The sequence below is a fragment of the Castor canadensis genome, chromosome 16 (genome assembly GCF_047511655.1).
Source record: "Castor canadensis chromosome 16, mCasCan1.hap1v2, whole genome shotgun sequence".
In the NCBI taxonomy this organism is placed as follows: Eukaryota; Metazoa; Chordata; class Mammalia; order Rodentia; family Castoridae; genus Castor; species Castor canadensis.
This window is the reverse complement of record NC_133401.1, coordinates 71,610,159-71,637,180: the sequence shown is the minus strand read 5'-3', so window position 1 is coordinate 71,637,180 and position 27,022 is coordinate 71,610,159. Positions and strand designations below refer to the sequence as shown.

Here is a 27,022-nt window from a genome sequence, read left to right as displayed (position 1 = left end):
CAATCCATGACCACCTTCTGTAGTCTTCCTTGATCTCTTTCTTCAGGGGTTTATAGTTTTCCTTGTAGAGATCATTCCCATCCTTTGTAAAGTTTACTCTTAGGTATTTGATTCTTTTTTGAGGCTGAGGTAAATGGAATTGTTTCCATGTATTCTTTCTCAGATTGTTCATTATTGGTGTATAGGAAAGGTAATGATTTTTGTAAGTTGATTTTGTATCCTGCCACTTTGCTAAAGCTGTTTATGGTGTCTAGGAGTTTTTGGGTAGAGTTTTTTGGGTCTTTAAGAAATAGTATCATGTCGTCTGCCAATAGGGATATTTTGACAGTTTCTTTCCCTATTTGTATTCCTTTTATTTCTTCTTCTTGCCTAATTTCTCTGGCTAGGAATTCCAGAACTATGTTGAATAGCAGTGGGGATAGTAGGCATCCTTGTCTTGTTCCTGATTTTAGTTTCAGTTTTTCTCCATTAAGTATGATGTTGGCTATAGATTTGTCATATAGAGCCTTTACAATGTTGAGGTACATTCCTTAATTACTAACTTTCTTAGAGCTTTTATCATGAAGTGATGTTGGATTTGTCGAAGGCTTTTTCTGCATCTCTTGAGATGATGAAGTGGTTTTTGTCTTTGCTTCTATTAATGTGCTGTATTATATTTATAGATTTGTGTATGTTGAACCACCCCTGCATTCCTGGGTTGAAGCCAACTTGATTGTGGTGGATGATCTTTCTGATGTGTTGTTGAATTCGGTTTGCCATTATTTTATTGAGGATTTTTGCATCAATGTTCATTAAGGAGAATGGCCTATAGTTCTCCTTTTTGGAGGTGTCTTTGATTGGTTTTGGGATGAATGTAATGCTTGCTTCATAAAATGAGTTAGGCAGTGTTCCTTCCCTTTTTGTTACATGGAACAGTTTAAGGAGGGTTGGTATTAGTTCTTCTTTAAAGATCTGATAGAATTCAGCTGAGAATCCATCAGGTCCTGGACTTTTCTTCTTTGGGAGACTCTTTATTGCTGCTTCAATTTCATTTTGTGTTATAGATCTATTCAGGTGATTAGTATCCTCTTGGTTCAATTTTGTGTGGTCATAAGTTTCCAGAAATTTGTTCAGTTCTTCAAGATTTTCAAATTTATTGGAATATAGGTTCTCAAAATGGTCTCTGATGATTCCCAGGACTTCTGTGGTGTTTGTTGTTATCTCCCCTTTTGCATTTCTGATTTTACTGATTTGGGTTTTTTCTCCTCATTTTAGTTAGGTTTGCCAGGGGGCTCTGTCAATCTTATTTATTTTTTCAAAGAACCAGCTTTTTGTTTCATTGATTCTTTGTATGTTTTCTTTTCTTTCTTTCATTAGTTTTGGCCCTATTTTTATTATTTCTTTTCTTCTGCTTGTTTTGGGTTTTACTTGTTTCTGTTTTTCTAGGAGTTTGAGATGTTGCATTAGGTCATTGATTTGAGATCTTTCTGTCCTTTTAACATATGCACTCATGACTATAAACTTTCCTTGTAGGACTGCCTTTGCTGTGTCCCATAGGTTCTGGTAAGTCATATTTTCATTTTCATTAATTTCCAGGAAGCTTTTAATTTCCTCTTTTATTTCATTGATGACCCATGCATTGATCATTGAGCAACGTGTTGTTCAGCTTCCAATTGTTTGCATGTTTTCTACTGTTGTTTTTGGTGTTGAGTTCTAGTTTTAATGCATTGTGATCAGATAGAATGCGTGGTATTATTTCTATTTTCTTATATTTGCTGAGGCTTGCTTTATGCCCTAAGATATGATTAATTTTGGAGAAAGTTCCATGGGCTGCTGAGAAGAACGTATATTATGCAGAAGTTGGATGAAATATTCTGTAGACATAAGCTAGGTCCATTTGATATATAGTGCGATTTAGTTCTGGAATTTCTTTATTGAATTTTTGTTTGGATGACCTATCTATTGGTGATAGGGGAGTATTAAGGTCTCCCACTACCACTGTGTTGGAGTCTATATATGCTATTAGGTCCTTCAGAGTATGTTTGATGAAATTGGGTACATTGACGTTGTGTGCATATAGGTTGGTAATTGTTATTTCCTTTTGGTGTATTTCCCCTTTTATTAGTATGGAGTTTGATCAACGTAAGTTTGAAGTCTACTTTGTCTGAGATAAGTATTACTACTCCTGCCTGTTTTCAGGGACCATTGTCTTTTTTTTTTTTTTTTTTTTTTTTTTCATTTTTCTTTTATTATTCATATGTGCATACAAGGCTTGGTTTATTTCTCCCCCCTGCCCCCACCCCCTCCCTTACCACCCACTCCACCCCCTCCCGCTCCCCCCCTCAATACCCAGCAGAAACTATTTTGTCCTTATCTCTAATTTTGTTGTAGAGAGAGTATAAGCAATAATAGGAAGGAACAAGGGGTTTTGCTGGTTGAGATAAAGATAGCTATACAGGGCATTGACACACATTGATTTCCTGTGCGTGGGTGTTACCTTCTAGGTTAATTCTTTTTGATCTAACCTTTTCTCTAGTACCTGTTTCCCTTTTCCTATTGGCCTCAGTTGCATTTAAGGTATGTGCTTTAGTTTCTCTGCATTAAGGGCAACAAATGCTAGCTAGTTTTTTAGGTGTCTTACCTATCCTCACCCCTCCCTTGTGTGCTCTCGCTTTTATCATGTGCTCATAGTCCAATCCCCTTGTTGTGTTTGCCCTTGATCTAATGTCCACATATGAGGGAGAACATACGATTTTTGGTTTTTTGAGCCAGGCTAACCTCACTCAGAATGATGTTCTCCAATTCCATCCATTTACCAGCAAATGATAACATTTCGTTCTTCTTCATGGCTGCATAAAATTCCATTGTGTATAGATACCACATTTTCTTAATCCATTCGTCAGTGCTGGGGCATCTTGGCTGTTTCCATAACTTGGCTATTGTGAATAGTGCTGCAATAAACATGGATGTGCAGGTGCCTCTGGAGTAACAGTCTTTTGGGTATATCCCCAAGAGTGGTATTGCTGGATCAAATGGTAAATCTTCCAGCCTTTCACCCTCAGCCAGAGCTTATTTCTGTTAATGAGATGGGTCTCATGAAACAACAGATTGTTGGACTTGGAGAATCTACAGGTGGTAGCAGACCCATGTCCCCTCCAGCCAGACTCCCTTGGCTGGGGTCTGAAATCCCACCTTCGGCAGCACTCTAACTTCCAACTTCAGATCTTCTCGTTTATTTAGTCATTATTTTGTTTTCTTTCTTTTTTTTTTTCCTACCCCCTCCTCCTGATTAGAAAAATCTGTTAAGAAAGAAGCAGTGCCTGGTGGTGTGGTTCAGGTAGTAAGAGCACCTGCTTATTAAGTGTGGAGCCCTGAGTTTAAATCTTAGTGCTGCCCACCTCCAGGAAAAGGTCTAGGAAGTACTTGTGCCTTACAGTGGCCAATTCACCAAGATTAAATTTTTAGTTTATTCTTTTCTGTTGCTTTTCCTGAACCAGTAGTTCTATATCCTTCATATGATCTCACAGTAGACACAGATTGGAATTATGCTTTTTAAACTATGTTTTATGTCATTACATATTTTCAACCCTAATTTGCATTGCTGGCTCAAATTCCTGAAAATGAAAGGAGCCTGATTTCCATTTCTGGGGTCCTGACTTTGCAAGACTTGAAGAGGGGAGGGTCACCAGTGCTGAAGTGAATAAACGATCACTGGGCATTTTGTAGTACTTCCTGCTAGGTGATTCCTCAAGGATTCAGCGTGATTCTCCTGTCTGCTCAGAAGCAGACAGGTATCCTCCTGAGTAGCTAGGCTTACAGGGGTGATCCACCAGCACCCAGCTCCACCATTACTATTATTCAAAACTTTTTTTATCAGCCTGTACTGAAACTCTGTATTTATTAAACTATAGCTCCCTCTTTCCTCCTTCCCAGTTCCTGGTAACTACTGCTCTACCTTTTGTCTCTATGAATCTAACTATTCTAGAAACCACAGAAACAGAGTCATATCATATTTGTGGTTATCATGCCTGTAATCTTAGATCTTGATAAACCAAGGGAGGAGAACTGATGAGTTCAGCACCAGCCTGGGCTACATAGTGAGTTCAAGGCCAGTTTGAGCTACATAGCTAGACCCTGTCTCAACAAGATGTTTTGTATCTAGCTTATTTCACTTAACAAAATATATTCATGGTCCATCTGTATTCACTGGGCATGGTTGTGCACAGCTGTAGTCCCAGCTACTGGAACGGCTGAAGAAGGAGGATCATTTGAGCCCAGGAGCTGGAGCCAGCCTGGGTACATAGAGAAGCTCCAACTCTTAAAAAAAAAAAAAAACCAGGTTGTATCATATATCAGAACCTCATACCTTTTTAAGTAATTGTATTCCATCATGTATATATGCAACATTTTGTTTATCCATCCATCCCTCCACGGATGCTCAAGTTGTTTTTATCTTTTGGCTTTTGTGAATAGTTCGGCTATGATTACTGGTGTATAAGTTTCAATTCTTTTGTGTGTATATCTAGAAACAGAATTGCTGCTCACAGAATAATTCTATGTTTATATTTTTGAGCAACCACCATGCTGTTTCCCACTGTGGTTACACCATTTTTATATCCCCAGCTTGCCTAGAATGGTTTTGGTCCCAGGTGCAATCCCCAGCACTGCAAATCATTCCCACAAGCAATTCCCAAGAGTATTAATTTGCATGTATTCTGTGCTTCCAGCCTTTTAGTTGGGTAGTTTGTTATTGTTCTTAAGTTCTTTGCACAGCTTAGATATCACTTATCAGACATGCAATCTGTTTATATTTTCTCCTATGATAATAGTTAATTTTTAAACTTTATTTGTATTATCTATTGATGTTCTTGATTACTGGATGTTTTTAATCTTGAGAGGATATCAAATGCTTTTCCTAAATCAGTGATGATTCTCCCTTCATTTTGTTAATGTTGAGTTCACTCTTTCTTTCTCTGCCTCCTCCTCCTCCTCCTCCTCTTCTTCTTCTTCTTCTTCTTCTTTTTTTCTCTCTCTCCTCTCCTCTCCTCTTTCTGTCTCCATCTCTCTTTCTCCTTTTCTTTCTTGGATACAAGGTCTCATTAAGTAACTCAGGGTTGCTGTGGACTCAGTATATATCCCAGGCTGATCCCAAATTCTTGATCTTCCTCCCTCAGTCTCCTGAGTGTTGGGATTACAGGTGTGAACCATCACATCTGACTTAATAATGAGTTTTGATAGTTCTTTATATATTCCAGCTACAAGTCCTTTGTCAAATATTGCCCTTGCAAATATAATTTCAAAGAAAACACATTGCTATTCACCATAGCCACCGTACTGTAGAATAGATCACTTGAAACTATTCCTCCTATCTAACTATAACCACCATTCTATTCTCTGCTTCTACGGTTCGACTTTATTTTATTCCACATATAAGTGAGATTATATCATATTTATCCTTCTGTGACTGGCTTATTATGCTTGGCACAATGTCCTTCATGTTCATCCATGTTGTCATAAATGACAGGATCGCCTTTTTAAAGGCTAAATAATATTTCATTATAGATACTATATAAAAACACATATATGTATGTATATCTATTTATCTATCTACAAACACATTTTTCTTTATCCATTCACTCACCAGTGAACATCTATCTTAGCTATTATATAATATTACAATGAATGTGGAAATGCAGATATCTCTTTGATCTACTGGAGATATGACACCTACAGTTTCCTCTTTCATTTCTACTCCAATCTCTTGAGCCTTATAAGCTCCAGCACTCCACTCCACACCTGAGATCATGAACTCCCACATCCCAACCCACTCTTCTCACATGTCCCCTGAGAAAATGTTGCCAGGATCTCCTGGCGGCCCTCACTGAGTTCACAATGGGCAGTCCCAGACAACTGCACTGCCTCCATCGTCTCTCTCCTGGACTGTCACACTCTCTCATCAGCATCCCCATGCTCACTTATTGCCAGCATACCAGCAAGGCATCCTTTTTTATGTGCTCAAGTTCAGTAGTCAAGTTCAAAGGAATGAATGGACAAAACCCAGAATGTGAAATGAGAAATACAACAGAATCAACACTTATGGGGATGCTAGATGACTAGGACAAAAGCAGAAGGTCACAGGTGAACTGGTGATCCCACCATCCACTGTCCCAAGAGTCTGGGTCCTCCTCCAAGGACCAAAGCAGGGGCTAGGCACTTTTCACCATCTGCCCTGGACAGTGCTGGGGCAGGTCCTCTCTCTGAGCCTCTTTTAGTAGATGCCCTGTGGACAATTTCCTGTCTAAATGCACACTTTCATAAAATTCAGCTAAACTTTTTAGATGAAAGCATTCTTCATTAGGTTCATGATATAGTCGTGTCCAAATCATGCAAACTCTTCAATCATGTCAACAGACTTGGGTCCCTGCTTGTAGCTTTTACCAAATTCTGCCAGTTGTACAAAATTCTGTTTTAAGATGGTCACGATGGTAAGCATATGTAGTCTAATTCACTTGGGAGCAGCTTGAGCTCGAGGGTTGGGAGCCAGCCTGGGCAACATAGAGAGACACTGTCTTTAAAAAATACATACACAAATAAAATTTCTAAGAAAACGAAAAAAAAAGGAAAAGAAAAAATTTAATCCAACAGCTAGAAGCATCTTGCTGTTGGCGCCATCTGCTGTCATTAGGCGGTGATTGCAATGTTGGCAGTGAAGGCTTCAATCAGAGAGGACAGGGGATTTTCTTACCATTCCCTCCCCTCCCCCCATAGAAATAGTAGTTCTTCCTTCTCTTTTACTTTGCACCTGGTGTCCAAGTGATTCACAAAGGCCCCTTGAAAGGACATTGGTATTCATCTAAGATGGAGAACCAAGTGGCTTGGGTAATAGCTGAACAGAACTTAGTCCCTGTGGGCTAGGCCTTGCTAGTGGTGCAAAAGTGAGACAAACCAGGAGTGCTGAAGTGGAGAACCTCAAAGTCAGGACCTAAAGATGTACAGGCTTGAGAAACAAACACCAAAACACAGCAGTCCATATCCCGACTTTGGACTCTGGACATCTCTACTTTAGGTGGGTTTGCCCAGATTCTCTGGACCCTCTCATCAAGGTTTTTTGTTTTTAAGCTATTTTTTAGCATATATTAATGTATAGAGGAGTTTCATTATGATAATTTCATACATGCATATAATATACTTTGATCAATTTCACTTCTTCTCACCAAAGTTTTGACTCTGGTCTATTCATGCCACAAATATGAATAGAATTTCCCAGTGTTTGGGGCACTGTGCCAGGTACTTGCATAGAGGTGGGAACAAGTCAAACTTGATTTTGGATTTCTAGGCAAATGCTAAAATATTTACTCATCACAGTGGTGAGAAGGCCAAATAAGCACAAGGTGGTTGGACCCTGTGTGTGAGTCGAGGCCTGGTTTAGGCTGACAGCCAGGCTTCTGGAGGAAACTGAGACCAGCCCCTCTCCCCCACCTCTTCTCCCTGTGTCAGCAGCATACACTCACATTCAGCACCTTCCCCCTCCCCTGAGCCCCTTTCCCCTTGGGTGGCTCCTCCTTCTACCTTTAAAGGAGTCTGTCCCATATCTCCATTTGCTTTACTTTTGTCTAGCTCCTGTCTCCATGGCTCCATCCACATTGCCCATCCAGGTCACCAGCAGCCTCCTAGCTGCTGACCTCCTGCACACTTCCAGCCTTCGCCTCTCTCAGCTTTTGGTTGCATTTTGCACAGTTGACTGCTGACTTCATAAAGCTCTCTGGTTTGGTTTCCTCTTTGTTCCCCCACAACTTCATTCCCCTCTCCTTCTCAGTCTCCTCAGAATGCTGATATCCTTTAGGGCTTGGTGTTCACACCTTTTTCCTTGGGCTCATACCAATTACAATGGCTTTAAATATTATACACCTACTGATAACTCAAAAGTATTTTTCTAATTAGGCATTTTTTAAAACTGCATACCCATGTTTATTGCAGCTTTGTTCATATTAGCTAAACTGTGGAATCAACAGAGATGCCTAACAACTGATGAATGGTTAAAGAAATATGATCAATTATATATATTACACATATATAGACACACATGTACATGTGCCATGGAATATTACTCAGTCATAAAGAAAAATGAAACTATGTACTTTGCAGAGAAATGGATAAAATTGAGGCTCATCATGTTGAGTGAGAGAATCCAAGCTTGAAAGAACAAATATCCCATGTTTATTTGAAGCACGTAGACCTAAAATAATGATGGTGATGACAATAACAAAGGGACATTGAATATATATGGGGGACTGATGGGGGGGAGGTGCGGGGGTATCAGCGGCAGGGGGTAGGGAAGAAGATAACGACACTTGGGGCAAAGAGAAGTGAAGCATGCCATGTTTATACACATATGCATATGAATATATGTACATCCACATGCGCACAGACACATGAAGACAGCATAATAAAACGCACTAAACGTTGCTTGAAAAAGGGAAGAGGACAAAGGGGGAATGGGAATACAGTGCAGGGAATGAGCTTGTTCAAAGTTCGCTGTATGCACGTGTGGTGCTGTCACAACAAGGCCCTCATTTTATTAATGTATTATAAAATTAATTAAGAAAATTTTATTATTGTATGCCAATTCAAAATATTTTAAAACTAAAAAAAGTGAGTGAAAACATGTAAGATTATTTGCAAGAAGTGATTTTTAGGGCAAGATATATTTCAGAAATGTTTAAAATTGGTTTATTTTTAAAAAAATTAATTTTATTTTTGAATTATTATAGTATAAAAGGGATTTCCTTGTAAAAGTTAGTTTAAATATTATTTTCTGTTTCTCATTTGCTGTTGACTTGACCATAAAAATTTTTCCCCTGCCACCAATCAACCTATTGGGAACAATAGGTTAGTTTTATCACCCAGTAGAAATAAGAGTGTAAACCACAGGAATTTTCTTTCTTTCTTTTTTTTTGCAGTACTGGGGTTTGAACTCAGGGCCTACACCTTGAGCCACTTAGCAGCCCTTGTGTTGTGTTAGGTATTTTCAAGATAGGGTCTCACTGAGTTATTTGCCCAGACTGGCTTCGAACCTTGATCCTCCTGATCTCTGCCTCCTGAGGAGCTGGAATTACAGGCGTGAGCCACGTTTTGGTGCCTGGCAAGAATTTTCTAATAGCTCCTTCACTGCTAATGAGATTTTACAACAGCCAAATCCTTGCAAATGTAATATTGCAACACTTCTGAGCTAACACGGCCTTGGTTATTGCATGATTGTCTCTTATATCTCTAACTAGGCATTTTGGAGTTCTGTACTCTCACATCTGATGATTCTCAACTCAATAGCTTCCTACTGGACATTTCCACTTGGAGATCACATTGGGCTCTTAGTCCCGCCTCCCTCTGAAAACTGTTCTTTTCAAAATACTTTTTATTTTGAATTGACTTATAACTATACACATTTATAGGGGTAGAGGGTGACATTTTGATATATGTACACATGTGTAATAATCAAGAGATCAGGATATTAAGTTATTCATCATCTAAACTTTTCCTCCCTCCCTTTCTCCTTCCCTCCCTTGCTTGCTTTTCCTCCTCCCTCTCTCTCTGTCTGTCTGTTTCTCTCTCTTTCTTCCCTCCCTTCCTCTTTTTGTGATGATGGGTAACTGGTACCCAATCCAGGGCTTTGCACATGCTAGACAAACACCCTACCACTGAGTTATACCCATAGCCCCAAACTTATTCTTGACTGCATATCAGTCTAACTCAGCTCAGGACCACCTGGTTCCTTTAGCTAATGAGATCTCAGCATTGGTTTCTTCCTTTCCTTCTGCCTCCTCACTGTTCATCAGCCAACAAGCCAGTGGGATTTCCTTTAAAAGGACAGAATCTAGAGTGTCCACCCACCCTCCTTGTACTGTTTAGGACCACTCTGGCTGTCTCCAAGTCTGTGTGCTCACTGTTTTTATTTTGAAAAAGTTCAAACATAAAAATGGAGTATTTCCTAGCATACACAAGACCCTGGGTTCAATCTCCAGCACTGCAAAACAAACAAATGAATAACTAAATATATACATGAATGAAAAACAAATAAAGTGAGTATTAAGATGATTCCCTGGTTAGTCTTATGCTCCCTCCTCCTATCCTCTGATTATTCTGTTTTATGTTCTTTTTCTGGCAACACTGAGTTTTGAACTCAAAGTCTCACACTTTGTTAGGTAGGTACCCTTAAGCACTTGAGCCACTCCACCAGCCTTTATTTATGATGAGTATTTTTGAGATAGGGTCTCCCCAGAACTATTTTGCTTGGGGCTGGCTTTGAACTGTGATTCTCCTGGTCTTTGCATCCTGAGCAGCTGGTATTAAAGGCTTGAGTCACCAGTTTCATTATTCTGAAGCAAATCCCAGTCCTCAAAGGTGTGATGATGGTAGGTCTTTATTATAGGTATCTGCCTAACTCTAAAAGAATACACATGTATTATATAAAAAACTATGATTCAAATATTTATCTAAAATAATTAATAGTACTTCCTTCATATCATCAAATAATTACATGTTCAAATGCCCCAAACTACCTTGTAAATCTTTTTTTTCACCATCCCTGTCTTTTTAAAATAAATTTTTATTAGGAAATATTCATTATACAGGGGGATTTGTAGTAACAATTCTGATTAGATTTATATTGTACATTATTTACATCGCCTCCATTATCTCTCCCCCTCAACCCCCTCTCCACCTCACTTAAAGCAATTGCAAGAGGTTATTTTGTTCTGTTTCATACAGGTATATAAAATCCATCTACCATATACTATCACCTTAATCTTCTTCCTTCACCCTCCCCCTTCCCACTAGTACCCCCTCACCCCCTGCCCACACTGTGTCGTCTTCTAGTCCTGAGTTTTGTTATTAATAGTTAAGTTGACGTTCTTAGGGGTGTCTCAATGCATGCCCACTGTGGGTGTGCTCTATTTTGGTCTGTTCAAATCCCTTTGAATACTCTCCCTTACCTGTTTATCTTTTCCCCCCCCTCCCCGTTTTTCAACAGTTTTCAATACACATCCTTATATCCTCTACCTTCACATCTTATGTTATGTGATATTACTGATACTCTGTCATTCTCTTTTCTTTTCTCTCTTTCTCTGAGTTCCATAGAGTAGTTCCACTGTTATCAACATGTTCTACATCTGAGTTTGTATATGATCATGATTTTTTGTATATATGTTTATCTTTGGATCTATCTTCCCCATAAGAGGGAAAACATGTCTTTGTGTTTCTGATCCTGGCTAACTTGACCTAGCATGGTTTCCTCCAACTGCATCCATTTACCTTCAAAACCCATGTCATTATTCCTTATGACTGAGTAATACTCCATTGTGTATATGTATCACAATTGCTTGATCCATTCATCAGTTGTAGGGCATCTGAGTTGTTTCCAGAGCTTGGCTATTGTGAATAGTGCTGTGATGAACATCGGTGTACAGGTGTCTCTACTGTATCCTGTCATAAGTTCCTTTGGGTAGATACCCAGGAGCAGTATCACTGAATCACATGGCAGTTCTAGCTCTAGTTTTTTTTTTTTTTTTGAGGTATCTCTATACTGTTTTCCATAAAGATTGTACTAATTTGGATTCCCACCAGCAGTGTATAAAACTTCCTATTTTATCCCCATCCTCGCCAGCGTTTGTTGTTGTTGTTACCCTTGATTATGGGCATTCTAACTGGGGTGAGATGAAATCTAAGTGTTGTTTTGATTTGCATCTCTTTTATAACCAGGGAATTTTAACATTTCTTCATGTATTTGCTGGCCATTTGTATCTCTTCTTTTGAGAATTCCTTGTTTAATTCATGAGTCCATTTCTTCATTGGGGTGTTGATTCTTTGGGTCTTTTTTGTTTTTGGATACATAGGCTGGGAACCAAATTCTGCCTTCTAATTTTTTTTAACTGTTTGCATGAATCAGAAATAAAAAATAGACATCACATTGCAGTCAGTTAATCTCTCTATGTCTCTCTCTCTCTGTCTCTCTGTTTCTCTGTCTCTCTCTCTCTCTCTCAGGCCTCTTGTTTACCCTTCTCTATTGCTGGAAAACTTTCTGTTCTGTGCCTTGTGCTTAGTGACTTTTCCGGGCAACCTATCCAAAGCAGGAAATCCCATTCCAACCCTGCCTGGATTAGTTAACAGAGAATCCTATGTATTTAAGTCACAGCCCTTTTTTATTTCTGGCTGTTTTTTCTTTTTCTAAGTTTGTCACCTGTGTCCTTTCCATAGAACGTAAACTTATGACATTAAGCTTACTAGCTTCCAGAGTTATCTGTGCAACAACCCCCCTTCTCCCCTCCCACTTTAAGACAGGGTCCCACTATGTAGCCCTGGGCTGCTCTTGAATTCTGGGGCTCAATTGATCATCATACCTCAGCCTCTTGAGCACCCGTGATTGCAGGCCTGTGCCACTACATCCAGCTGTTTCTTTTAGATGGTTCACTTAGTGCAATTACAGAGGAATGCCAAATGACAAATAAGACCAGTCTTTTTATTTTACACTAGCCAAGTTTTCTGGTCAACATTTTAACTGATTAGAGTGTAAGAGGTGCTCAAAGTGCTTTTGTTAAAAAGCACTGATTCCTTACTCAGGCCCACGAATTAACTATAGCAAGAGAAAAACCTGGTATCTCTGTCATGTATCTATCTTTGCTCTAAGCCATTCTCTTTGCAGTCACTTTGAAATCATCTTGGATTCCAGGAGAGACATCTTCATGGCAAGGGACAGAAACTACACCAACAGTCAACTTTCCTCAGGATGTACCACCTGTCAGTTGACAATAAACCCAGATAACAACTCCGGAACCTTTCCTGGAACCCTTGGACTGAGATAATGGTGAAGCAGAACACACTTGTGACTGGGACTGTTTAACTATTCATACCTTTGTCTGCTGCCACCATTCCCCATTCTTTTGTCTACTTAAACCTATAACTCATGTCTGTACCCCGAGATGGCTGAAGATGAGCTGAGTGCTTACTCTGCCTCTTCCTAGGGCATGTCCTAAGCCATATAATAAACCTCCTTTCTCTTCCTTTACCATGCCTCTTTATTTGGTGCTTAGGGATGGGTGGCCAGATCTGGAATATGGATTTCAGGAGCTTGGGCCTAGGGTCCAAAACTCCGGTTTCAAGAAAAGATGGACACCGTGCTCTGGGTGAAAAGAAAGGATGAGACAGGCTGAGGAGGCCAGTTCTGGTAAAGTCAGCTGACATACCTGCATGGTAAGAAGCCATGCAGGGCTGGCCAGCAGGGAATGAATGTTTTCATTCTTTGTATAGTCTCCTGGGCATTGGCTCCAGGGCTTCCCTGCTGTGCTAGCCATCATGGATGTCAGCAGGGGCTCTACCCATTTCCTGTCTCTTGAAAAATGCATTATTATAATTCTTATTGAAATAAGATCTTACTATGCTGCCAGGCTGTCTTGAACTTGCCCTCCTACTGCCTCATTCTCCTGAGTATCTGGGATTACAGGCACAAACCATCACATCTGGTTTATTGTATCATTATTTTAATTGTACATGCTTATGGGGTTCAGTGTGATAACCTGATCTGTATATACAACATGCAATTATCAAATCGGGGTAAGTAGCATTTCCATCTCCTAAAACACTTTTATTATTTTTTTATAGTTTAACTAAAAACTAAACTTAGGTCTAGAGACCTAAGGCAGATGAGTGAGTATCCCATCCCCCATAGAGGGCAATATCATTCCTACATCCTGAGGAGATGGAGGCCTGCATTCCTGCATCCTAAAGGAGAGATAGAGATCTGCCACAGGGCTGATGAGCAAAATGCTCTCTTCCCCCAATAAAGGTGCTAACCAAACCAGTTCACCTGAGAAAGCTCATGAATCCATGGCCAATGAGAAAAACCCACCTAACCCAGAGTTAAAACGTCCATTAAAACCCTAGCCTTCACCTGTGCAGTGAGCCACTGGCTTCCAGGCTCCACTGCAGTACCCTAGCTGTAGCCTTTCCTTTCTCTCTAATAAATCCTATTTTATATATGGGCTTTGGCTCATTATTCAGCTGCCTCATGAGCCAGTGCCAAAGAAATAAACAGGGAGGGATAGGGTACTAATCAATGGTAAGCTATACAGGCATTACAGAAACAGAGAGAGGATTAAAAAAAAATCCCCAAGTTCAAATGCAATAAAGTTTCAGTCTTAATAATTTTGGTGTTAATCCCTCAGCCTCCAATCCTGGAGATAGGGTTTCAGAAGTAGTTTGGTCATTGTCTCATCAAAGGGGAAATAAAACCCCAAAACCAAAACAAACAGACAAACAGAAAAAACAAACCAAAAACCAAAACAAAACAAAAATCCCAAGTTCCAATGGAATTTGAATCCTTCAGCTTCCAATTCTAGTTCTGTCATTGTCTCATCAAAGGAAGAGAAAAAAAGAAAAAAAAAGAGTCTGGGGACAGCTTTGTGATTGTCTATCTGAGGCTGCAGCTCATCTGCCCACTGCTGTCAGCCAGCCGTTGCTGGAGGCTTTATTGATTGCAGATCTGAGGAATGAGCTTAACACTCACCCAGCCCCGCAGGCTTTGTTTATTTAGAGTTCTCCTGGGCACGACAGCCACTGTTACAAGCCTTCCCTTCTGCAAGCACACTGGGGGAGGTGGTGCTACACTCACCTTCTCTGGCCGGCTTGTTTATTTACAGTTCACGTGGGAAGTGCCCCTTCCCCACTCTCCAGTGGAACACTCCTTACAATACTGTCACAAGCTTTCCTGCTCCAAGGTTGCTGGGCGGGGTCTGCCACTCCTGCAGTTCCATGAGGGATTGCCCCTCCCCCTTCGGTGCTTAGGACACCCTGCCCTCTTTGCTATGTGTTTTTTTTTTGTTGTTGTTTATTATTTAGTTTTTTTCTCCTTTCTCCCTGGGTGGGGGTCGGTCTGTCCAGGGAGCTATGCTGATCTGGCCCAGGGTTGTGTGTGGGATTACTGCATGCCACTTAGCTCACCTGGTGGTCTGCTTCTTTCGAGCCAGTAGGAGCTGATGTCTGGCAGCCTGGGAGCCCTCTTGGTTTCTCTGTTTAACATGGTATGGGGATGCTATGCATGGGCTAGGGGTGTGGTGGTGTTGGAATTTTACCTCTTCTTGGTGTTTTTTCCTGCCAGGTGTATCTCCAGCATCTCTCCAAGATTTTACTTTAGGAAGCACGCTTTCTGCTTCCTTCCTCTAGTCGCCATCTTGGGATCCCCTAAGAGTAAATCTTAAAAGTGTACAATAAAAGATTTGGTGTGTATAAAGTTAAAGTTGACTATAATTAAGAGTTGCCTGAAAGATTTTTAGGGTCATGTCAAACTAAAATAAAATTCTCTGTCTATAAAATAACAAGGTTATCTTAATATTGTTCTGCTCTAAGTAAAAACTGTTATAGGAAAAGATTTTATCAAAGAAGTTACTTGTGTTTTCTGTTGATCTCATCAAGCTTTAAGTACTACTTAATCAGAGTTCATTTATGTATTTGCTTATAACTGTGTGGTGTCTATACTTTATCTAAATATGGTACAAACATTTACAAAGTCAAAAGTGCCAATTTATATAAAATAATGAGCTAAAGCTCTCTTTTATCCAAAAGTGTTACATTTAACCTAAATCCTGACAGCCCCTGCCTCTCACAGGTCACCTACCTGGGTGTGTTCTTAAAGGGACAGACTCACTCCCTGAGTCATGAGGGAATTGACCCAATACTCCGTTTCCCACTTCCCCATGCCATAAAGCAGCTTAAATCTTTCTTGGGAGTTACAGGATTTTGTAAAATCTAGATCCCTAGATATACAGCCCTTACCAGACACCTTTTTATGCTCCTGCTAATATTCCTATTTGGGTCTTGTGTAATAAATGCTCTCTCCAGATTTATATCTCAACAGGTCTGACTGATCAAACTCCAGCCTTTAGTCAAGGAATACTCACCTCTGCCTTGGCATGAGCCCTCAATCCCATTCTATCGGGGTCCCTGGAAACTACACAGGTCAACCCCTGAGATAAGTACTCTCTCCCCTATCCCCCTGTCACCCCATTGTCAGCACAAAGCAGCTAGATGAGTCATTGCCTCTCTACCCAACAGCAGTTGGGTGCTTGTCTCAGAGGGAGAATTTGTTGGGTCTGGAGACCTAAGGCCGATGAATGGGTATCCCATCCCCCATAGAGGGCAGTATGCTTCCTACATCCTGAGGAGATGGAGGCCTGCATTCCTGCGTCCTAAAGGAGAGATAGAGATCTGCCACAGGGCTGATGAGCAAAATGCTCTCTTCCCCCAATAAAGGTGCTAACCAAACCAGTTTACCTGAGAAGGCCCATTAATCCATGGCCAATGAGAAAAACCCACCTAACCCAGAGCTAAAATGTCTGTTAAAACCCTAACCTTCACCTGTGCAGCGAGCCACTGGCTTCTGGGCTCCACTGCAGTACCCTAGCTGTACCCTTTCCTTTCTCTCTAATAAATCCTATTTTATACACTGGCTTTGGCTCATTATTCAGCTGCCTCATGAACCAGTTCTCTGGCCTGTGAAGGCAGGGACCCTTGACACCGGAACTTAACAGTATGGAATACAAATCCAAGGCTACTTTCTAAGATGTGTGAATCAGGTTAATTCTTTTTCTATTGTTGAATTTAAGTTCTATTTTGAATCTATGTTCTATGAAGGAAATCTGGATAATCACAAATATTCTGGGTTTCTACTTTCCTAGCCCTTGGGTTTGTTCTCAGTTTCCAGCGATTGTGGGCTAGGCTGATCCTTGGAGGTTAGTACCTGTGGTATGCCTTGATGTGCTGAAAAGAGCTTTATAGTGTCAGATCCTGGCAACAGATAGCAGAGGAGGATACAAGCCACCATTCCTCTTTCTCAATGAAAGCCCCTACCTCGGCTAATTCTGCATTCTCTTAGAAGGCACATGGGTAGTAGGGCTGTCTTCCAAGGCACTGTTAATTCTTGAGAAACAAGAACCTCTTAGGCCTCTGCCTTATGATGATGCATCTTGCTTTCATGCCATGGCATGTTCCCAAGTACCCAAAGTAATTGGATAGCTTACTATTATCCCTCCGACCTTGACTTTGAAAGGGGTATCAGAGTAGTGCACCAGCCATTATTCAGTAAGTCACCCATGCCTCTGCTCTAATCTTTTGTTCGGAGGCCCAAATATTCAGAATTGCCACTTAGCTAGTCTCACAAATGTTACCATGATACACAGAGTGCTGTTTTTTTTTCTTAGGGGACAGGCTAAAGAAACTTGGCTCAGTCTGGGTTGTAAGGAAAGATTTCCAAGGAGGAAATGATGTCGAAGGAAGACCTTGAAGGATGGGTTGGAATGAACTGGGCAAATGGAAGAGGAAGAGTCTCTGAGATGAAAAAGTAAGCATAAGCAAAGATAGAAAAGGAAGAGGCTCAGTGCATCTGGAAAAGTGCAAGTAGACCTGTTGCTGGAACTAAGTGTGCAAGTTCAGAAGGGCTGGGAAACGGGAGAGATGTCCCAAGAGGTTTCTGATGATCCATCCATTAAGCTAAGTGGATGTTTCCATCTTAGGGACAAGGGCTGGGAGCATGGCCCAAGTGGTAGAGCACCTGACTAGCAAATGCAAGGCCCTGAGTTCAAACTCTGGTACCACCACCTCCAGGACATTAGAAGGAAAATGAAGCTTAGAAGATGAACATAAAACCTATCATCTAAACAAGGACACTCTGGCAACTGAGAACTGGGACTGCCTTAGGCCTACTGAGACATCTGGTCATATATATATGAAGGTGACCTGAATCTGTCTGGAGTTATGTAAAATAGGGATGAGACACATCGAGCAACTGTAACAGTTTAGATAAGAACTGGTTAAGTGGGAGAGAAATATATTTGTGATCTATGTAGCATGTTGAGTTGATGAGGCTTGGTTATTTTGAGCCGTTCTATATATGTGTGTGAAAGAGAAATTTAGCTTTGTCTTGGCCCCCTGATCAGTGAATGATCTGAGACAGGGGATAGTGAAGAAGGAACACATCTGTGAGCTGAGAATAGATGAATGGTGGAGACTGGTTAAACTCTGGATGTTCTGAGTAATGTGACACTCATAACTAATTCAAGTACATGTCTGGAAAACTGTATTAAAAACATAGGCAAGTCACAAGCATTGTTTATACTCAGTTCACAGCGTTTGTCCAGAATTGCTATTCGAATTAGTTGTTTGCCATTTTTCATACTTAGTGGCATTGGCAAGCATTGCTTTGTAATTTATTTATTTATTTTTGGCTGTACTGGGTCTTGAACTTAGGGCCTACTCTTTGAGCCACTCTACCAGCCCTTTTAATGATGGGTTCTTTCGAGTTGGGTCTCAAGAACTATTTGCCCAGGCTGGCTTCGAACTGTGATCCTCCTGAGTAGCTAGGATTACAGGCATAAGCTACCAGCGCCCAGCCTGCTTTGTAATAATTTTCAAACACTTCAGGTTTGAGTATACTCTCTACCTTTCCAGGTCCATTGTCTTTTCCCATGTATAGGTATGCTAAGTGACTGACCTGCAGGGACTTTATCTATGGGCCTCTCACCCTCTCAAAACTCTTGGGATTGGCCAATGGGCAACATAGGCAGGAAAAGAAAGGAGGAAGTGAGGCCAAGGGTTTGATTTTTCTGATTCTTTCTGTCAGGCAGCTGGGGCCAAGTGACCTCCCTCTCCTGTATCCACAGCTGTCAGATAGTTGTCTGTATACACCTGCCATCTCCAGGGGCCAATATTCTGTCCCTCTGTTTGCCTGCTATGGTTTAGATATGGTTCAAATCTGTTCCCCAAAGGCTCATGTGCTGGAAGTTTGGTCACAATGTGGTGGTATAGAGATGGTGGAATCTTTAAGAGGTGGAGCCAACTGGAGGTGATTAGGTCCTGGTGTCATTGTACTTGGAAGGGATTCATGGTGGGCTCTAGATTTGAGTTATTTTCCATAAAAGTATGTTATTATAAAAAGGGGAGAGCTTGGTCCTTGAGTATCTGGCTTCCTGTCTCTCTACCACATGTGCTCCTGACCCTGCCATTGTGATGCCATCTTCAAGGAGTTCCTCACCAGAGGTTAAACTGATGGGGTTACTGATTGTGGAGTTTCTGCCTCATAAGTGTGAGTTGATAAACCTCACATTCTTTCATCTTACCCAGCCAGAAGTATTTTGTTACAGCACCAGCAAATACAGTAAAACATTGTCCTTCCAGGCCTGGGGATGCTGGCATTCTTCACTGTGCTTGCTTGAGAGTCAGTGTTTTCTCTTGGTGATGTCTTTGCATCCTGCTCACACATTTCAAAGACATATGCTTTGCAAATCCTCCTCAAATGATCCAGTTTGACGATGCCATCTGTTTCTTGCCAGAACCCTGACTCATATAAACCTGGATTTCTTTTTAAGAGACCGATTGGCACCTGGTGAAGAATGTGTGAAGGAAAAGCACCTTGTGGCAGGAGTACTGCCTGGAGTCCTGACCTGAACACCCTGTTAGATTCACAGAACAGCTGCCATCACACTCTCCAAACTTGTGAGCAAGTGCCCTTTTACACCAGCTGAGTCACCAGCAGGGGTGTTTAGGGAAAGGAAGGAGAAAGAGAATAAAAAGGCTTTACAGAAGAGGAATTAACTTTAATACTTTAGGATTACATCACAATTGACAACTTAAAGCAAAATTTCTACATACTAAACCCAGGAAGCTTGGTTAAATGATTTCAACACACACTTGTTCCTCAAAGGAACAGTAGAAAGATGAACAATTTCCTTAACTCCTTTCAAAGAATTTGTAATCCTTAGAAATAGAAAGTGTTAAATTATATGTTTTGATTTCTAGTGGGGGAAATAGGGACCCAAATGAGAAGAGGATCTCGAGGCAGCTTGACTTTCACATTGAGAATAAGCATACCAGACTATTGAAACATTAGATTTCAGGCAGGTATAGTGGAGTCTTCCAGAATTTTCTTCAGTACGGTCTTGGTGTCCTCAGCAACTAACTTAAGGATGCGTCTTTGTCTCATGCGTCTGATGCAGCGGGTGATTGGGCGACACAAGCATGAGGCACAGCTAAGAAGTCTGAGGATTACTGTCATGACTAAGCAAGTCATGACTTTTAGTTTCCAGTCCCTGCTACAGAGACTGCGCAAATCCTGGGACTTTGTGATGGCCCTGTATTCTATTGCCATTTTCCCCATACAATGAGCTACCTGATGAAGTGACTGATCATCTATACCAAAGCACAATCGGTAGGCTTCCAGAACCTCCCTCAAGTCATCAACATCCCTGATGTCAAGAAAATCCTGAAAACGCTCTTTGGCTATTCTCTCTTTCAGGTCGGTCACTTTATCATTGACAATATTCTCACAGATCTGGGAAAGGGCCTCTAAGGGAGCATGGTACCTGATGTTGGAGAGGTCTTTTTGCAGTGTGTCCCTAAGCTTAGGGAAGTCATGCAATAAAGGGTCAAGGTTAGATATGAGGAATATGGGAGGGTCACGCAAGCCCTCCCACTGGAGATTTTCCTGGACATTCTCTCGGATATTCTTCTGGGTCTGGGTGTGTGAGAGGACACTTGTGCTGAGGTCCCTGTCTAGCTTAGTCCAGACTACATAGAACCTCTTTCCCATCCCCTTAAGGGTTTTAGCAAGCTTCACATGATTCATGCTGAACTGCTCAGATGCAATGATGATGAAGAGGTCATACTGGCTGAACTGCATCTCATCCAGATAGTTCTCAAAGCTTTGGGTGGTGGCCCCCATGCCAGGCAGATCCCACAGCACCACGTTGGGAAAGAGGGAGGAAGAGTAGCAGGCTCGGGTCTGGGTGGTCCTCACCACCCCAGTGGGAGCCGAGGTCTCCTCCTCATGACCAATGTCTCGAAGCGCATTGACGAAGGATGACATACCATTGCCTGACTCCCCAGTCACTGCGATGCTCACTGGGGTCCTGGACACTCTCTCCATGACTGCCCTGGTCACAGGGATCACTTCCAGCAACTTTCCATTTTGCAAGGCCCTCTCAATATTCCTGATGACCTCCTCAGGTAAAATACTCCAGCCCGTGTGGTATGACGCAGTAGAGGGGAAGGATGTAGACAACGGAGTGCAATAGGACACGGGGGCCTCTGCCATGTTGGTTAGCAGTGGAGCAACCTGCAGAAGTAGAAGAGCCAGGAAGTTAGATGTAGGATGACACAGGAATCAACAGACTTTAAATCCCAGTCCAAGGCTTTCAGATCCATAACTAAAGACATTTCATTTACCATCAGAACACCAAAACAGTCCTTCATGAGATTCAGATCCACAACTAAAGATGTTTCATTTACCATCAGAGCAACTAAAACAGTCCTTCAGGATATTTGCGCATTCTTAGCAGGTAGGAAGAACCTGAAAATGGCTCTATAACCGTTGTGTTAAATACAAGCCCCAAAGTAGGACTGTGGATGCTTGGACTTGAGCAGCAGAATGTCAGTTGGGTAACTCAGTGAGAGCCCATGTTCTTACTTTAGCCCAAATAGGTAACTAGGAGTCCAGCTTGTGCCAGCTCTTTAATCCTCACCTCACAGAGGTTGTCCTTGTCCTTTTTTTTTTTTTCTTGGTGTTACTGGGGTTTGAACTCAGGGTTTCATGCTAGTTGCTCTACCTCTTGAGCCATACCTCCAGCCCATTTTCTCTGGTCATTTGGTGATGGTGTCTTGCAAACTATTTGCCCAGGGTTGGCCTTGAGCTGTGATCCTCCCAATCTTAGCTTCCTAAGTAGCTAGGATTACAGGCATGAGCCACCAACACCCAACTGACATTGTCCTTCTGAGTCAGGTATAATTTATTTATTTATTTATTTATCATACCATGATAAGTGCTTTTGTCTTTTTTCAAAATATTTTTTTTCTAGTAAAATTGGGATGATGTTTTTGCAATAGTGTAGATAGTAAATACATATCTCTCCTCAATTCCAACAGATAAGTCAAAATAATATTTCCAAATAATCTACTGATGTTTAGGTCAGTGCTTATGTTTGCACATTTCTGTGCATAACCGTTGATCGTGTCACTATTACTATAGATATTCAAGCTGTTATGTCAAGGTAGGCTTCTCTTCTTGACTGAATCCTTGCCATGGCATTGAGGCATTTGTGGGGCAAGACTGGGAAGAGAATTGGTTGAGATTACAGTGAATTCTACTCAAGGTTGGAACACACACATTGTTCCTACCTGATGGGCTTTCAGAATCCCACGATCATAGGTAATTGCTATGTTGCTTTCCTTTAGAATTCAATTCCCTTCTTTGTGCATGAATGCAAATTAAAAAAAATGAAAACTCAAGGCCATTTTTTTGACTGAAGAGTTTTTCTTGAGCCTCACAGAGGTTCCATGCAGCTCCAAAAGGAGCTCCCTGCCAGATCCACACATTGGGTCCCTTGAAGCAGATGGAGACTTGTACTAAGACTGAGGTGGCAGGAGTCTTCTCCAGAAGACCCACTTGTCCACATGTAGGACAAATTTCATAGACACTAGTAGGTCCCAAGGTGCAGTTTCTTGCCCTGCTCAAGCTCCCTGGGCACATACCCTCCCAATACCTCTCCTGGGGTGGCTCCTATCTACAACCCAACATTGTTCCCCATACACCTTGGGCTGCTATTTACCTAGTTCAAGGTCTTGGAGTGGACCTTCGCATAGCAGTAATAGGCCAAAGGTCCCTCATGTGTTCGAGGACCAGCTTGGCTCCTTGCATTGTGGACAAGTTTCTGAAACCTAGGGAAGTCATACTACCCACCTCCCAGGATTTGTGTGATGGTTTCATGACAAGATTGGTGTGAAGCCCTCTGTACAGCTCTGAGCACTCTTGGTGAAGTCTCTGGTCTTGTCAGGATCCCTGAGGAAGTCGTTCCTCTGGTTCTTCCTCCCTCCAACTTTAACCACACAGCAAGAAGGTCCTCTGTCTGTGAATCTGTCTGTGCTGGGTCCTTTGCATCCCTTATCTTAATATTCCTTAAATCCTATTAGATAAGTTATACAATTATTTCTGATTATGGATGAATAAAAAGAGAATTATGAATAAATAAGCAATACTGCATTACAGAGCTGGTGGGGAAGGAACCAAAGTTTGAACCTCAGAGTGTGATTCCATGTTTCTCTCTGGATGGCAAAGAAAATCCTGTTTAACAGAAACTCATGACTGCTGGATGCTGAGCAGCTTCCCATTGGAACATTGGTTCACTTACTGCCAATTGTTATTTTCCACTCTCTGTACATACCTTTCATCATTCTGAAAAAGAATGGAAACCACTGTCTGCCATCCCTCCTATCTTCATCCTGCCACTGGTTTGTGGCTATAATGGAAATGCCCACATTGTCTTCACTTTAGGAGACAATGAGTTCATTTTAGGGGTTTACATCTACTAGGTTGGGAAGATGCTTAATTGAATGGTCACAGAGATATCCAGCGTTCAATGGAAGATAGGATAATGGGAAAGATTGTCATCATACCTTATTTATGCTTTGGAACTGTAAACCCCTGAGATCTGAGACTTCAGAAACTATCCAGAATCTTCTTTCAGTGGTCCCTGTGAAAGAGTCAAGGTGCTGTAGGCCTGTCAGGTGGTTCTTCCTTCTGTCTGGAGTCAGGGTGTCCTGAGCTGGGTATGAGTGTGAATGGCTTTGTAGAGGGTTAGTGTATGCTGAGGCAAAGCTGGCTAGAAGCCAGGAGAATGAGGCCCTGGACTAGGTCCAAGATTGAACATATTCTGAAATGGGAGGAGTGACCAAAGGAAAGGAGCTCTGTAGTGTCTGGTAGCATCTAGTCCTCAAGCCCAACTCTGATTCCCTTGCCTATCACTGGTCATGTTCAAATTTGTTTGCTTTACTTTTCTGTAATGAGAGCTTTACTTACAGGGTAGAAGATGTGGTTGGGTGGTTGAAGGAAATAGGTGAGGATGGAAATTCTATTCATTTTCAATTATTTTCTAAATATACACCTCCCTTAACCTGGCACTTTGTCTGGTTTTAGGTCCTATCTGACACCTTCTTATCAGACATCAGGGTCCTTGCTTGGGGGAGGGGTGACATGGACACCTGTGGGAGTCCTCAACATTGTCAAGGCCCCAGAAGAACTATCTCCTGTCCAGGATATGAGCAGTGGTTTCTTCTGTCCCTAGATCAGCTCTGTATTCTTCCAACTACATTTGCCCCTATTATAGGTTAAGAAAAGAATATACTTGTCAGGGATCCCTTTGGGAAAGGAAATGGAAAGGAAAAAAGGTAGTTAGCCTCTAAATCACTCTTCTTAATTGGTCTAAAACTGACACAACCCTCCTTATGGACCCCTATCACTTTGAGCACTCCTCTGATAGATCATTGAAAGAACGTAGTCTTTAAATTAATACTTCCAAGCAGAGAATATTAATTGATTTGCTTGAAGAGGCTTGTTGTTATGTTAATGGATATGCATTCTTGGCACTTGTAAACAATAAATTCCATTAGAGTCTTAGCTAACTAGTGGTGTATACAGCAAGTATTTAATCCATTTTATTTGATGAATGAAGCACATTTTTTTTGTATATCCTTAACTACTGGTTAACAGGTCCATGAATTTTTCTTCCTAAAATCTGTCACCTGAAGAGCTACAACCTGCTCATTTGTACTCTTCTGGAAAGTGCTCTCCTTTGGGGAGTGGCTGGGGATGGGTATTGATCACCTCAAGGTGGTTGTGGGAGGTGGGCACAAACCCTATATATTTTTTGGTAGTGCTTCAGTTTGAACTCAGGGTCAACCACTCGACAACTTGAGTCATGCCCCTAGATCATTCTATACTTTTAAAAACCATTTATGTGACTTAGTCTGCTTTGAACTAAGGACTCCCCACCTATCTTCACCTAAGCATTCTGTGTTTGGCCTTGTGGGAGTTGGTGCCTATGATTCCAAGGCCCAGTTCCAGACTTCCAGTCCCTTACTGACTGACCCCTGGTCCATGTCTGCATCCCTGGTGCTGGTCATCACTGTAACACTGTACCTGGGGGCTTTTGGGGTTATGCCCTGCTGCAGCCCATGTGTCTGCCTATGGACAGACCAAAGAAAGACATGGGTAACTGGTATCTGGAAGGAGCCAAGCAGGTAGATTCAACTAGAGAGAGGAAGTCAGGCTTGGAAAGGAGAACTAGACTCTGTGAGCAGTATCTTTGCATCTTCTGGGTGAGAGCCACAGTAAGAGATGCATTTCACATAGGAACCAAGTGCACACTTTGCACACACACACACGCACACACACACACATATACTTGAAAGGTTGTGCCACATGGATGCACCTTTGCTCCACTTTATTCTATTGTGTTGAATTAAATTTTATTATATTCTATTCCAGTTGGTTTGATGGGTTATAACCTGTCAGATAGATTTCATGACTTGGTTGATGCAGAATAAAGAACAACTATGAATGGATTTCCTATTCAGGGTTCTACATAGTTTGTGCCTCATCCAACTATCCTGAGCTCCATCAGGAGGACTCACAGAGATGTGGGAACCAGCCTGGACTGGTTATGAATCTGAGAGATCAGGACTCTAGTGAACATAGATCTTAATGTTGTCTAAAACCCTAGTTATATTCCTCATGTGATCACTATCAGGAAAAACAGAGAAAAGAAATGTGCTTATTCATTCCAGGAAAGTGTGATATGTCTCTCCATGATTAGTGGGAACAGTATCGAACCTAGCATGCTCTGGGAAGATGGTGTTTAAAAGGCCCCCACCTCATTATAGTATCTGTAAAGGAATGAGTTTGTGCTCTGCAACTAAGCCAGTTTGTCTAATTCAGATAACATGTGAATTGAATCAGACAAAAAAGTCACTTTTTGAGCACTTCATGCTCAAAACCCCACCTGAACTTCCTATTCCATGAGTGGTCCAGGTAAGGAAATGATGAGCTTTCTATAGTTTCAGGGAACCCTAGATATTGCTTGCAGATGGTTCTGATCTTGGGAGTTTGTCCCTATAGAGAAAATGAAGAAGTTCCAGAACCCAAGAGGTGTGGGTGGCACATTCTGACCTCTTTCTCCAAACTTGATCCCCATGGAAAGACCCAAACAGCAGGAACTTATAGGTGAGAGAGAGGCACATTGCCTCCATGCTTGTGGGTGGGATGGGGTGGAGCAGTAACAATATTGAGGTGCTCTGTATCCTGAAGAAAGTCAAAGAGGGGTACTGCTGTGAGCATTGAATAACCAACCCCCAACCTTCTTGCCCTGCTCTATGGTTCCACTGTTCATGTCATTACATGAGCAGGGTAGTTAGCCAAGCTGCACTTAGGAGCTCTTCACATACCTGCTCCAGAAGAGTGACTGTAATCAGATGTCAGTGGCCCTCCTGGTATGTCACTCCTTCCCTGGGGAGAGGTTGCTGTCCTCAGGTGGTAGCAGCTCCCTATGGGATGATTTAAAAGTGGAATCCAGATTCAAGTGAGGACAGAAGTGAGGCGTGGAGATCTGAGATCCACTTAGGAAGAGATGATAATCTAGGAGGGAAGACGATCTGGAAAGGGCAGTCTGGTCTTCCTGGGTTCCCTTCTAGTCCCTGATCCTCAGCACAGCCCTTGCTCTCTGCTCTGCATTTTCTATATCTGAGTCCTGCCTGCCGTGGCACCACAGGGAGGAGACTCCAGTGAAGGCAAGTTTCAGTTTCTATTCCTGGAAATGGCTGGTTTTCAGAATTCAGTTGGACAGTTCCACATTCACACTCAGGAGGGCAGCTGCGCTATAGTGTTGGATTGAACCAAACTGCAGGGCTTCCTTCTTACCCCTGGAAAATGACAGCCCAGCACAGGATCAAGTCTTCATGGGTCTGACCCTGCTGCTTCCCCAGCTGGAGCTTACTTGTTCAGATGATAGCTCCTAGCCCTGAAAATGCTAACATTCAGAGTCAGGGAGACCTAGCCTCCTAGTTATTTGCAGACCCTCATGGAGAAGTCGCTCAGTTGTTCCTATGGGCACTCTGGTGTCCCCTGCTCCCTCCCATCCCACCTTCCTCATAATGGAGAAGATTGGAGCAAGAACGAGTG

The 27,022-nt window shown here is 41.8% G+C and overlaps 2 protein-coding genes across 5 annotated transcripts in view; one reads left to right on the top strand and one right to left on the bottom strand.

Moving 5' to 3' along the window:
- The window catches only part of LOC141410457 (interferon-gamma-inducible GTPase 10-like), a 55,644-nt gene that overhangs the window by 20,857 nt on the left and 7,765 nt on the right, over positions 1–27,022 (top strand). The window lies entirely within an intron of this gene.
- LOC141417981 (immunity-related GTPase family M protein-like) lies at positions 19,593–26,662 on the bottom strand. Of its 4 annotated transcripts, XM_074057581.1 has the most exons (4): positions 26,290–26,662; positions 23,464–23,540; positions 22,751–22,973; positions 19,593–21,130 (listed from the first exon to the last, which is right to left on the bottom strand). In XM_074057581.1, the coding sequence occupies exons 3-4, from the start codon at positions 22,775–22,777 to the stop codon at positions 19,910–19,912; spliced, it is 1,248 nt and encodes a 415-aa protein (XP_073913682.1). In that variant the 5' UTR covers positions 22,778–22,973; positions 23,464–23,540; positions 26,290–26,662; the 3' UTR covers positions 19,593–19,909. The 4 variants fall into 4 exon arrangements, with proteins under 4 accessions (XP_073913682.1, XP_073913684.1, XP_073913681.1 ...); XM_074057583.1 differs by lacking the exon at positions 22,751–22,973; XM_074057580.1 differs by lacking the exon at positions 23,464–23,540.

What these genes read in the sequence shown, in the direction of transcription:
- LOC141417981 (XM_074057581.1), bottom strand. Translation starts at nt 22,777, where the DNA reads ATGAAACCATCACACAAATCCTGGGAG. An exon ending in CATCACACAAATCCTGGGAG is followed by an intron (nt 21,131 to 22,750) that starts GTGGGTAGTATG and finishes CTACTTCTGCAG; the next exon opens with GTTGCTCCACTGCTAACCAA.